A 13,812-nucleotide genomic window follows, 5' to 3' on the forward strand; every position below is an offset into this window, starting at 1 on the left:
GCAGGCTTTAACTCTGTGGTAACCAAAGGTTCAAGTTTAGCTTCTTTACTACATTACTGTCTAACTTAACTCGCTTGTGCTATTATAACCATAGTCTGGTGATTATTTCTCTACCTTCTTATTCCTCCTCCTCCATTCTTCATATGTTGGGTGTTTTGTTCTATGTTCTTTCGAGGAGTGCTCCCATCTAGAGCAGTCCCTGTAAGATGCCCTGCAGAGGTGGTTTGTGGGAAGCAAATTCCCTAAGCTTTTGTTTGTCTGGGAATTGTTTAATCCCACCATCATATTTAAATGATAGTTGTGCTGGTTACAGTGTCCTTGGTTCAAGGCCCTTCTGTTTCATTGCATTAAATATATCATGCCATTCTCTTCTGGCCTGTAGGGTTTCTGTCAAGAAGTCTGATGTTAGCCTGATGGGTTTTCCTTTATAGGTGACCTTTTTCTCTCTAGCTGCCTTTAAAACTCTTTCCTTGTCCTTGATCTTTGCCATTTTAATTATTATGTGTCTTGGTGTTATCCTCCTTGGATCCTTTCTGTTGGGGGTTCTGTGTATTTCAGTGGTCTGTTCAATTATTTCCTCCCCCAGTTTGGGGAAGTTTTCAGTAATTATTTCTTCCAAGATACTTTCCGTCCCTTTTCCTCTTCTTCTTCTGGTACCCCTGTAATACAGATATTGTTCCTTTTGGATTGATCACACAGTTCTTATAATATTGTTTCATTCCTAGAGATCCTTTTATCTCTCTCTATGTCAGCTTGTATGCGTTCCTGTTCTCTGGTTTCAATTCCATCAATGGCCTCTTGCATCTTATCCATTCTGCTTATAAATCCTTCCAGAGTTTGTTTCATTTCTGTGATCTCCTTTCTGGCATCTGTGATCTCCCTCTGGACTTCATCCCATTTCTCTGGCATATTTCTCTGCATCTCTGTCAGCATGTTCATGATTTTTATTTTCAATTCTTTGTCAGGAAGACTGTTTAGGTCTGTCTCCTTCTCTGGTGTCTCTGTGATCTTGGTTTGCCTGTAATTTTGTCTTTTCATGGTGATAGGAGTAGTTTGCAGAGCTGGGACTAGTGACGGCTGGAAAAACTTCCCTTCTTGTTGGTTTGTGGCCTTCCTCTCCTGGGAGAATAGCGACCTCTAGTTTCTTGTGCTGGGTAGCTGCACGCAGACAGGGCTTCTGCTTCCTGCCCGGCTGCTATGGAGTTTATCTGCGCTGTTGCTCTGGGCATGGCCTGGCTCGGGCTGCTGCTCCAAAGTGGTGGAGTTGCATTGGAGGGGGAGCAGCCAGGAGGCTATTTATTTATCTCCATAAGGGGCCTCCGTGCTCCCTGCAACCCAGGGGATTAGAGTGCACAGAGATCCCCGGATTCCCTACCTCTGGACTAAGTGTCCCACCCTGCCCCTTTAAAACTTCCAAAAAGCTCCCACCAAAACAAAACAATGACCACAAAAAAATAAAAATAAAAATGGCTGCTCATTTTTCTTTATTCACCAGTGCCAGCCTCGGGCACCTGCTCACCGGACTTGCTGCCCTGTTTCCCTAGTGTTGGGGTCCCTATCCCTTTAAGACTTCCAAAAAGTGCTCGCCAAAACAAAACAACAAAAAAAAAAAAAAGAAAGAAAAAAGAAAAAAGAAAAAAAGAAAAAAAGGTGGCCGCTCGTGTTTCTTTTGTTCTCTGGCGCTGGTCTCCGATACCCACTCGCTGGTGTGGCTGCCCTGTTTCCCTAGTATTGGGGTCCCTGTTCCTTTAAGATTTCCACAAAGCACTCACTACAACAAAACAACAACAACAACAAAAAAAAAGATGGCCGCTCGCTTTTCTTTGGTCCTCCGGCGCCGGCCTCCAGTACCCGCTCACCGTTCTTGCTGCCCTGTTTCCCTAGTATCCAGGACCCCTCGCATGCACTGTGTCTGCGCTCTGGTCCGGATGGCTGGGGCTGGGTGTTCAGCAGTCCTGGGCTCCTTTTCCCTCCTGCTCAGACCTCTCTCCTCCCGCCGTGAGCTGGGGGGAGGGGCGCTCAGGACCCGCCAGGCCGGGGTTTGTATCTTACCCCCTTTGCGAGGCTCTGTGTTCTCACAGGTGTTGATGTGGTCTGGATATTGTCCTGTGTCCTCTGGTCTTTATTCTAGGAAGAGTTGTCTTTGTTATATTTTCATAGATATATGTGGTTTTGGGAGGAGATTACTGCTGCTCTACTCACGCTGCCATCCTGGCTCTGCCTGTTGTTTCTTTCTTTGTTTTGAAGTCTAATTTGTCTGATAATAGTACTGCAACCCCTCCTTTTTTCTCCCTGTTGTTTGCATTAAGTATCTTTTTCCATCCCTTGACTTTTAATCTGTGCATGTCTTTGGGTTTGAGGTGAGTCTCTTGTAAACAGCAGATAGATACGTCTTGTTTTTTTTCATTCAGTGACTCTATGTCTTTTGATTGGTGCATTCAGGCCATTTACATTTAGGGTGATTATCGATAGGTATGTACTTATTGCCATTGCCAGCTTTAGATTTGTGGTTACTAAAGGTTCAAGGTTAATTTCCTTACTATCTAAGAGTCTAACTTAACTCACTTAGTATGCTGTTACAAACACAATCTAAAGGTTCTTTTCTGTTTCTCCTCCTTTTTCTTCCTCCTCCATTCTTTATATATCAGGGATCGTAATCTGTACTTTTTGTCTATCCCTTGATTGGCTTTGGACATAGTTAATTTAATTTTGCATTTGCTTAGTAATTAGCTGTTCTACTTTCTTTAGTGTGGTTTTATTATCTCTGGTGAAAGCTATTTAACCTTAGGAACACTTCCATCTATATCAGTCCCTCCAAAATAGACTGTAGAGATGGTTTCTGAGAGGTAAATACTCTCAGCTTTTGCTTATCTGGAAATTGTTTAATCCCCCCTTCAAATTTAAATGATAGTCTAGCCGGATAAAGTAATCTTGGTTCCAGGCCCTTCTGCTTCATGGCATTAAATACATCATGCCACTCCCTTCTGGCCTGTAAAGTTTCTGTTGAGAAATCTGATGTTAGCCTGATGGGCTTTCCTTTGTATGTTATCTTATTTCTGTCTCTGGCTGCTTTTAAGAGTCTGTCCTTATCCTTGATCTTTTCCATTTTAATTACTATGTGGCTTTGTGTTGTCTTCCTTGGGTCCCTTGTGTTGGGACATCTGTGGATCTCCATGGCCTGACAGACTATCTCCTTCTCCACATCGGGGAAGTTTTTAACAACTACCTCCTCAAACCCCTTTCTCTTTCTCTTCTTCTTCTGGTATCCCTATAATGCAAATATTGTTCCATTTGGATTGGTCACACAGTTCTCTCAATATTCTTATATTCTTAGAGATCCTTTTTTCTCTCTGTGCATCAGCGTCTTTGTATTCCTCTTCTCTAGTTTCTATATCATTTATCATCTCCTCCACTGTATCCAACCTGCTTTTAATACCCTCCATTGTGCTCTTCAATGATTGGATCTCTGACCTGAATTCATTCCTGAGTTCTTGGATGTCTTTCTGTACCTCCTTTATCATGTTGATGATTTTTATTTTGAACTCCCTTTTAGGAAGAGTCACGAGGTCCGTATCATTTAAATATTTCTCGGGAGTTGTATTAACAATCTTTCTCTGGACCAGGTTTCTTTGGCATTTCATATTTGTATATGGCGCCCTCTAGTGTCCAGAATCTCTATTCTGGAGCTGCTCAGCCCCTAAAGCAATGTCAGGGGTTGCAGGGGAGTGGTATTGGTGCCTCGGGGGAGGAAAGAGCTGTTCCCTGCTTCCTGGCTGCTGTGCCTGTCTCCATTGCGTGAACCAGTGGGTTGAGCACACAGGTATAAGCTTTCATCCCAGAGCAGCTGAATATGGATCCCTGCTTTCCACAAGTGGCCGGAATCCCAGTCTCCCCAGGAACTCTGCCTGTCCCAGCTTTCCAACCCTGTAATCAGAAGAGTATGATGAAAGCACCATGCAATGTAGGTTTGTGCTCCCAGCGCAGATCTCCAGAGCTAGGTATTCAGCAGTCCCAAGCCTTCCACTCCCTTCCTGCTCAGTTTCTCTTCCTCCCGCTGGTGAGCTGGGGTGGGGGAAGGGCTCAGGTCCTGCCGAGCCACAGCTCTGGTACATTACCCCATTCGGTGAGGTCTGCTCTTTTCTACAGGTGCATGCAGTCTGGAGCCATCCTCTTTCCTGTTGCTCTCTCAGGATTAGCTGTGCCAACTATATTTTCTAATTATATCCAGATTTAGGAGGAAGCCTCTGTCTCTCCTCTCATGCCGCCATCTTTAATCCTTCCAGTTCCATTGGTACTATTCTTATTTCCATTTAACTGAGGAAGTTAAGTGGTAAGTAATCAGCTCAAAGTTGTACAGCTGGCAAGTTACTCCCTTGCGGTGGCAACTTTTTCTGTGTAAGTCCAAATGGTAAACATTTCACTTTGCAGGCCATATTATCTCTCTCACGGCTCTTCAGTCCTGTTTTAGATCACTGGTTGATTATAAGAAGATATGACTCAGGAATGGCCAAATGGAAGAGATGCGCAAGGCAAGGTGTGGGGAAAGGGTGAGGAGCTTCCATGCTCGCTGAGGGCACCGCTCTCCCCAAATCCCCACCTGCTCACCCACAGGAAGCTCTGAGTTACATAATTTTTAAAAGCTCATATTCCTTGATATGGGTTCCTTCAACGAGGGAATCATAACAGGCCAAGTGATAATCTCAGAGGTGTTTGGCTACAGTTTCCACATACTTTTCTTTCTGGAATTTCACTTACAGGAACCCTGAACATTTGTCAAAATTTCCAACTTTTCTATTTTGTATGAGTCTCAGGTAACTCAGGTTGCTGTGTCTTTTATGATGCAACATGAAAGTTATTTTCTCTCAAGTGTGTTGCAACCAACTAATGTTATATCATCCAAGCCTTGGTTTCCCTATTAATATAGGGAAATTTGCCCCCCATAGACGCAAAAATATGCAAAAGATTTAGAACACCTGCCATCGTTTTAGGATAATCTGCAGACCAGCTGTCAAGACATATTGCTTGAGGTGCTCTTCAAGCTTGGTTCTTTCAGATTTACAGCTTTCTTTTTTAGGAAATATGTACTCATCTACCTGGGGTAGTAACTGCTCTGCCTATCCTTTTAGAAAGCCAAGTGGGAACTATCAGGGTATTATGAAAAGGAGGCCCTTTGCCCTGCCTAATCTAGGGAAAAATATAATCTTCTTAGCTCTGTAAATTCTAGTCTAGATCACCAAGACTAGAGTTCAACTGTAAAAGTTGGACATCAAATCTTCCTTACCTGCACATTGTCACCTCTGCATATATTTCCTTCTGGAACTTCATAGCCTAACTGAGGACAAGATTCTAGGATCTTGTGTCTGGACTCTCTCCTCTCTTCTCCTCTCATCTCTTTATCACTCCAACCCACTTATCTCCCTCTCTCTTCCATTTATTCTAGTCACAACAGAGACATGTTAACATACCCCTTATCTTGAATAGAAGTTCCTGCCTTTCTGGTACAAACCCCAAGGATTAGAACACATGCTAAGACCCTATCTCTCCCTTCCTACTCAGGGCTCTAGCCTCCATATCTTTTCTAACTGATACAAATAAACCTCCTAGTGGCAGATACCTGGTCTGTGGGACTCAAGGAGACAGTTGGTTAAGCTGAGGAACAAGCTAAGCTTACTTTTAATGAGGAATGATCAGCAAGTAGAGGAGCAAATGAACAGAACTAACTCACTTTCCAGATTTATATTAGCTAAGTTACTTAGCATCTATGGAACTTACTTTACTTTCCTTACATGATAAATGGGGAGTGGGTTAGCAACAAGTTCTAAGTAAGTGTTTTTCTAATTGTGTTCTACAGTATTCTGGGCCCATCACATTTCACTTTAAAGAGAGTAGCTCTGCTTTTTTAAATATATTTTTATTGAAGTATCATAGGTATACAATCTTATATTGGTTTCAAATATAAAATACATTGGATCAACAGTTATCCATATTATTAACTCCTTATCCCCTCTAGAATGGTTACTATCTGTCAACGAAGAAAGATGTTACAGAATTACTGACAATATTCTTCACACTGTACTGCTATCCCCATGACCAACTTATATTATGATTGAGAATTTTTGTGCCCTTTTGCCCCTCACACTACCCATCCACCCATCCTAACCTAGTTACTTCTCAGTATCTATGAGTCTACTGCTGTTTTTTCCTTCTGTTTTGCTCTGTTTTTATATTCCACAAATAAGTGAAATCATATGGTATTTGCCTTCTCCTCCTGGCTTATTTTACTGAGCAAAATACCTTCTAAATTCATCCATGTTGTCCCAAATGGCAAGAGTTCTTTCTGTTTTATGGCTGAATTACATAATGATATTCTATTATGTAAATGGGCCAAATCTTCTTTATCAATCCATCTATTGATGAACACTTTGATTGCTTCCATATCTTGGCTTTTGCAAATAGTGTGGCAATAAGCATAGGGATACATATACTTTTTCAAATCAGGGATTCTGTTTTCTTTGGGTAAATTCCTAGAAGAGGAATTACTGGATCAAATAGTATTTCTCTCTAGTTTTTTGAGGAACCTCCAAACTGCTTTCCATAGCAGTCGCACCAATGTACACTTCAACCTGTAGGTTGGGGTGGGGGAAGGGCTGGGGACCCGCTCAATCTCAGCTCTGCTATTTTACCCATTTTTTTGTAGTCTTCTCTTCCTCCTCAGGTGCAGGTGGTCTTTTCTGAAGCCTTCAGGTCATTTCATGTTTAGTTGTATTTGCTGTATTTTCTTCTTTCATGTGTTTTTGGGAGGAGGTTTCTGCTTTGCCTTCCTACTTCTCCATCTTTTTTCCAGAAGTCATCTAAAGATAGAGAATCTTAAAAGCAGCAAGAGAGATATACAGAGTTACCTATAAGGGGAAGTCAATAAGGCTATTAACATTTCTCAGCAGAAACTTTACAGGCCATAAAGGATGGACATGAAATATTTAATGTATTGAAAGGGAAGAACCAACAACCAAGAATTTTCTACTCACAAGGTTATCACTCAGGATTGAAGAAGAGATTAAAAGATTTCAAGATAAATGAAGCTTAAAAGAATTCACCACCATTAAACTAAAATGGCTTTATAGGATATACTAAAGGAACTTCTTTAGATGGAAATGTTCTTAAGTTCTAAATATTATAAGTATTTTTCACCAGTGAAAATAAACCTATAGCAAAGGTAGTAGACCAATGACTTACTACACAAGTATGATTTTAAAAAAACAATAATAAAATCAAATATGCACAAACTCAGTCAAAGGGTAGATATAATATGTAGATTATGACACATCCTACATAATGTCTGGAGGAGGAAGAAAAATAAAAACGTACTTTTAGAATGTGTTTGAAATTGAGCAGCCATCAACTTCATATAGACTGTTATATATTTAGGAAACTATCTATGAACATTAGGGTAACCACAAACCTAAAGTCTATAATATATAAAATAACATTTTTAAAAGAAACCCAAGCAAAACACTAAAGAAAGCTGTCAAATAATAGGAGAAAAGTATAAGAGAGAAGGAAGGAACAGAGAGGAACTACAAAAACATCCAGAAAATGATTAATAAAATGGAAAAAGTACATAACTATCAATAACTGCATTAATGAAAACTGACTTATTACCTTATTGTAGGTGGACTAAATGCATCAATCAAAAGAATGAAACTGTATTACTAACTCCATACACAAAGGTAAACTTGAAATGGATCAAAAACATGAATGTAAAATATGAAACCATAAATCTCTTAGACAAAAACATAGGCAAAAATCTCTTAAACACAAGCATGAGCAATTTTTTCCTGGACACATCTCTTTGGGCAAGGGAAACAAAATAAAAACGAATAAGGGGTACTATATCAAACTAAAAAGCTTCTGTACAGCAAAGGACACCATCAGCAGAACAAAAAGTCAATCTATAGTATGGGAGAATATATTCATAAATGATTCATCCACTAAGGGGTTCACATTCAAGATATATAAAGAACTCAATCTCAAAACCAAAAAAACCAAATAACCCAAATAAAAAATGAGTGGAGGACCTGAATAGACATTTCTTCAAAGAAGAAACACAGATGGTAAACAGGAACATGAAAATATGCTCACATCACTAATCATCAGGTAAATGCAAATAAAAACCACAAAGAGATATCACCTCACATCAATTAGAATGTCCACTATCCAAAAGACAAGAAATAAAAGTTTTGGCGAGGGTGTGGAGAAAACACTCTTCTACACCATTGGTGGGAATGTCAATTGGTGCAGCTACTGTGGAAAGCAATATGGAGTTTCCTTAAAAATAAAAAAATAGAAATATCATTCTACTTCTAGGAATTTACCCAAAGAAAACAAAATATCTGATTCAAAAAGATATATGCACCCATATGTTTATTGCTGCATTTATAATAGCCAAGATATGGAAGCAACCAAAGTGTCCATCAATAGAATAATGGATAAAGAAGATGCAGTACCTATACACAATGGAATATTATTCCACCATAAACAAGAAATCCTGCCATTTGCAACAGCATGGATGTATCTGGAGGGTATTATGTTCCCTCCAGAGAGAATAAGCCAAGCAGAGAAAGACAGACACCATATGACCTCACTTATTTGTGGAATATAAAAACAAAGCTAAATAGAATGAACAAAACATCAGTAGACTTAGACACTGAGAACTGACTAGTGGTTATCATAAGGGAGATGTTGGGGTGGGTGGGTAGGGAGGGTGAGGGGGATAAAGGAGCACAAAAATTCTCAATCATAATATAATTTGGTCATGGGGAGAGTAGTATAGCATGGAGAATATAATCAATGATTCTGTAACATCTTTCTATGTTTCTATGTTGACAGTAACTGCACTAATGGGGGTGAAGATTTAACAATATGGGTAACTGTTAAAACTGCTGTGTTGTATATTTGAAACCAATATAAGATTGTATATCAATGATACTTCCATAAAAGAAGGCATAAGGTGACAGTATGGATAAAGAAAGAAGACCCATCTATATGTTACATTACAAGAGACTCATTTCATACCTACAGACATACATAGGGTAAAAGTGAAGGGATGGAAAAAGATATTTCATGCAAATAAAAAGAAGAAAAAAGCAGGAGTAGCAGTACTTATGTCACACAAAACAGACTTAAAAACAAAGAAAGTAACAAGAGGCAAAGCAGGACATTACAAAATGATAAATGGTTCAGTCCAACAAGAAGATATAACAATTGTAAATATCTATGCACCCAACATAGGAGCACCTAGTACATAAAACAAATACTAACAGGCCAAAAGGGGAAAATAGCATCACAATCATATCTGGTGATTTTACCTAATGGATAAGAGGATTTTACCAATGGATAAATCATCCAGACAAAATAAAGAAACCGAGCATTGATAACGTTCCATCCCAAAGCAGCAGTATGCACATTTTTCTCAAGTGCACATGGAACATTCTTTAGAATAGATCACATATTATGTCACAAAAAGAGCCTCAAAGAATTTTTAGAAATATTGAAATTGTATCAAAAATCTTTTCAGATCACAAGGGTATGAAAAATGAAATCAATTACATGAAGAAAACAAGGAAACCCACAAACACATGAAGGCTAAACAATGCACCTCTAGATAATCAGTGAATCAATGAACAAATCAAAGAGGAAATCAAACAAAACATGGAGACAAATGAAAACAAAACAGAATATTTTAAATGTGGGATGTAGCAAAAGCAGTCCTAAGAGGGAACTACATAGCAATACAGGCCTACCTCAAGAAACAAGAACAATTCAAAATAAATGATCTAAACTCACAACTAAAGGAACTAGAAAAACAACATACCAAGCCCAACGTTAGTAGAAGGAGGAACATATTAAAGGTCTAAGCAGAAATAAAGTAGATACTAAAAAAATTAATGAAACCAAGAGCTGGTTCTTTGGAAAAATAAGCCAGCTTGAAAAAGACAAATACCATATGATTTCAATTACATGTGGAATCTAAAAACAAAACAAAACAGAATGAGCAAAACAGCAGTAGAGTCATAGACACTGAGAAGTGACTGGTGGTTACCATGGTGGAGGGGTTGAGTGAAATAAATTAATGGAATAAAGAGCCAAAAAATCTAATAAATGAATGGAATAAAGAGCCACAAAATGTTAATCATGATATAAATTAGTCATGGGATGAAAGTACAGCATATAGAATATTTCTGTGACATCTTTCTTTGTTGACACATAGTAACTATACTAGGTTGGTGTGCGGATTTAATAATGTATATAACCATTGAATCACAATGGTGTATACTTGAAACCAATATAATATTGTTTATCAACTATACTTCAGTAAGAAAATATATCAAAAAAAGAAAACAAACCAAATTAGAGATATGGGATGCATTTCCATTCTTCTGATTACTGGGAGCTAATATAAACTGGACATGTCAATTGTGATGTCTGTCACACACACAGTGTTTTCTATGGGAAACTACCCTGCCCAAAGCCCTGTTGTGGCATCCTTAGGCAGTCATGCTTTAGAACACATGATGAGCCACCTCCCCACCTCATCCACAACAAATTGCACCAAGGTGGCCCCCTAACTAAGAGAAAACAATCTATACACAGGCTAGCCAATGCCAAGGCATTAAAGATGTAACATAGCATCAAAATATGAACTAAACCAATGAAGTTCTCTCACAGGAAATTCCAAGTGAAGAAAGCAGTTAGCAACAGGAAATAAAGCTGAAAGATAATGACATAGAGAGATTGGGAGAACCATATGTGGCCACGACTTGTGAAATGCAAGCCAGAGTTAGGAGACAATAACATATATTAGGAGTTAAATCTAGTAGTAAAGGAAAGATACAGAGAAAAGAGTGGAGAAAACGCTGGGCCATATTCATAGCTGCATACAGCAGACCACAGAATCTAGTAGTTCTTTCCAGAATAATTAGAAAAACTGGGTAGATCAAAATCATCTGTTTGAATGCAACAGACAACTACTGAGGCAATAAGAACTAGAAAGGATAACAATTCAGAGAGAAAAATACCTCAGAGAGGTGAACAAATTTACATAGCTACTTTTACCTTATTAATATTTGCATATACTGGGCATGAACAGGAACCTAGGAATCCAGCATTTTCACTAGTGTGGGACTGCTGCTAGGGAGATTTGAGAGACCTCAGGTTCATGGCCTGTGTCCATGAACTTTGAAAGATAATAGGAATACCTGGGTAGGAAGCAAAATACCTGTGTTTTGCTTCTTTTCTTTTCACAAAGATACCTTTTATTTTCAGAAAATACCTTTCTTTTCACAAGAAAGATAGTGAAAAGTAGGGCAGAGCTTTATGCAACCATCATGAGTCAGAAATCAGAGTTAGGATTCACTAGGTAAATAGGCATATGAAATGCACCAGGCACTGAATTGAAAGCCCTTGAAGTCCTACAACAAACTAGATGAATATCGAGTCTTACCAGTAGCGAAACCCAGAATTAACAGCACAGTCCTAGACTGGATTAAGGTCATAGGCCACAATGTTATCTACCCAGGAAGGTAAAAGCTGTGGCCTTTCTAGGGGAAAATAATCTCAAATCAATCTTCAACAATTTTTTTATATATCCAGCATTCACTAAAAAAGAATCATGTTGAGCTAAAACATAGGACCACACAACCAAAAGTATACAAAAAAAGCAGATGTTAAAATTATATTTAAATATAGTCCAAATATTAGAGTTAGCTGGCAAAAAAGTTAAAATGATTACAATCAATATATTCAAGAAAAGAGGGAAGTGGGTGAAAAAAATAGATAAAAGGAGAATTTCTTCAGATATTTGAAGTATATAAAAAGAATCACAAGGAATTTTTAAAACTGCAAGATACTATACCTTAATTTAAGAATGAAGTTAATAGGCTTTGCTGAGGGTCCCTTGTACATGCTATGATAGTTGGATATCCACATGTAAAAGAAAACTTCATTATAAGACACATGTTTTTCTCGTGCTGCTCTTAAGATGTCCTCCATCTTTTGTCTTTACCATTTTTATTGTGGTGTGAGTGTTTATAGATATCTTTATGTTTAGCTTACTTATAGCTTTTGAACTTTCTGGATGTTTAGAGAGGCTCAGTAAGATTAGCAGCTGACTTCTTAACAGAAACAATGAAAACCAAAAAGCAGTGGGATAACATATTTGAAGTGTAAACAGGAAACAACTGTCAGTCAAGGAGTGTATTCCATCAAAGCTACTTTTTCAAAACTGAAGACAAAATAAAGACCCAGGCAAACAAAAACTGAAAATCTGTTACTAACAACCTGCCTTTCAAGAAATACTGAAGCAAGTTCTTCAGGCTGAAAGCAAGTGGCCCCAAGATGGTAATTCAAATCCACACAAAAAAATGAAAAGACACTGGTAAAAGAAACTATGTAATTATAAAAGATTATATAAATAAATATTTTTTCTCCTTCCCTTAGATGATTTGAGAAACTGTATAAAATAATATGTATTCAATGTATTATTTGGGACTATAACATATAGAAATGTAATGTATTTGCCAATTGCAGCACAAAGAAAGTGAGTGTGGAAAAATCGTGTATTTAGGTAGTTAAATGAATCTATATGGCAACTCAGATACAAAAAAGCAAATAAAGAGAATCAAAAATAATAAATAAATAATATTAAAAATGCTAAAATTATCTATTTGTTCTCTTTTCTCCTTTCAATTTGCTTGAGACAGACAATTATATAAGGTGTTGTAGAGAAGCCCCTCCCCCACTTTCCCTACTGTTCTGTGAGGACAGCTGTCTGCTACTTCACCCCGGATATGTCTGGCCTTGAGAAACCTTGAAAACACAGTGTATCGTACCCATGAGTAAGGAGCTAGATAAGGGTCTTGAAGGCCAGAACCTGGCCATGAAGGCCACACATATGTGCATCTTCAATACTTATGTAAATCATGAATTAGCACTATAGCAGTATAAAAAGTACAGCTCTATGCAGAATAAAGTGGCTTCTTTTGAGCACCCTCCATGACGACTCCCACCACTTTCATTGCTCTTTGTGTTGCCCAAAAACCTCAGTGTCAACCCCCAGACTCCAACAGGTATTCATTATAAAAATGTATTATTGAGTTTGCAACATTTATAGATATAATATGTACAACAAAAATACCACAAAAGGTGCGGAAGGGGAATAGAGTCATGTAGGGATAACATTTCTGTATCTCAGTGGAATTTAGTTAATATCAATCCAAGCTGATTCTGATGGTTGTAAATGTATATAGTAAACTCTACAGTAACCACTAGGGAAATAATTTTTAAAATACACAGTTAAAATAATCATTAAAAAATGAATATGTTATATTAGAAAATACTGACTTAATTCAAAATAAAGTATTAAAGGAGGAATAGAGAAACAAAAAAACATGTAACACATAGAAACAAAAAGTAAAATGGCCATGTAAATCCAGCTATATCAATTATAACCTTAAATGTGAATGGATTAAATAATCCAATAAAATGACTAAAATTATCAGAATGAATTAAGAAAAGATCCAACTATATGTTGTTTAGAGATGGCATACTTTAGATTTAATGATCAAATATAGTGAAGGTAAAATAATGGAAAAAGGTATATCACACAAACAGCAACCAGAAGAAAGCTGGAGTGACCATGCTAATATGAGACAAAATAGACTTTAAAACAAAAAGTGTTACTAGACATAAAGGGGGCCATTTTGTTATGATAAAAGGGTTAAACCATAAAGAATATATAAAATTATAAATTTATCT

At 37.8% G+C, this 13,812-nt stretch overlaps 1 protein-coding gene across 12 annotated transcripts in view; it reads right to left on the reverse strand.

Annotated features, from left to right (window-relative positions):
- Positions 1-13,812, reverse strand: part of OPHN1 (oligophrenin 1) — a 665,513-nt gene that overhangs the window by 90,573 nt on the left and 561,128 nt on the right. For 4 of the 12 annotated variants that reach the window (XM_037017092.2, XM_073227840.1, XM_037017095.2 and 1 more), the window contains one exon: positions 495-6,866. The exons of 4 other annotated variants lie outside the window; for them this stretch is intronic. Coding sequence is in view for 2 of the 8 variants with exons in the window: in XM_037017095.2 (XP_036872990.1) it covers positions 6,757-6,866 (110 nt within the window). In the remaining 6 variants the exon portion in view is untranslated. Of the gene's footprint in view, positions 1-493; positions 6,867-13,812 lie in introns of those variants that run through there. 4 more of the 12 variants (XM_073227842.1, XM_073227841.1, XM_037017096.2 and 1 more) reach the window with 3 other exon arrangements.

Source organism: Manis javanica, chromosome X, assembly GCF_040802235.1.
Source record: "Manis javanica isolate MJ-LG chromosome X, MJ_LKY, whole genome shotgun sequence".
NCBI lineage: Eukaryota > Metazoa > Chordata > Mammalia > Pholidota > Manidae > Manis > Manis javanica.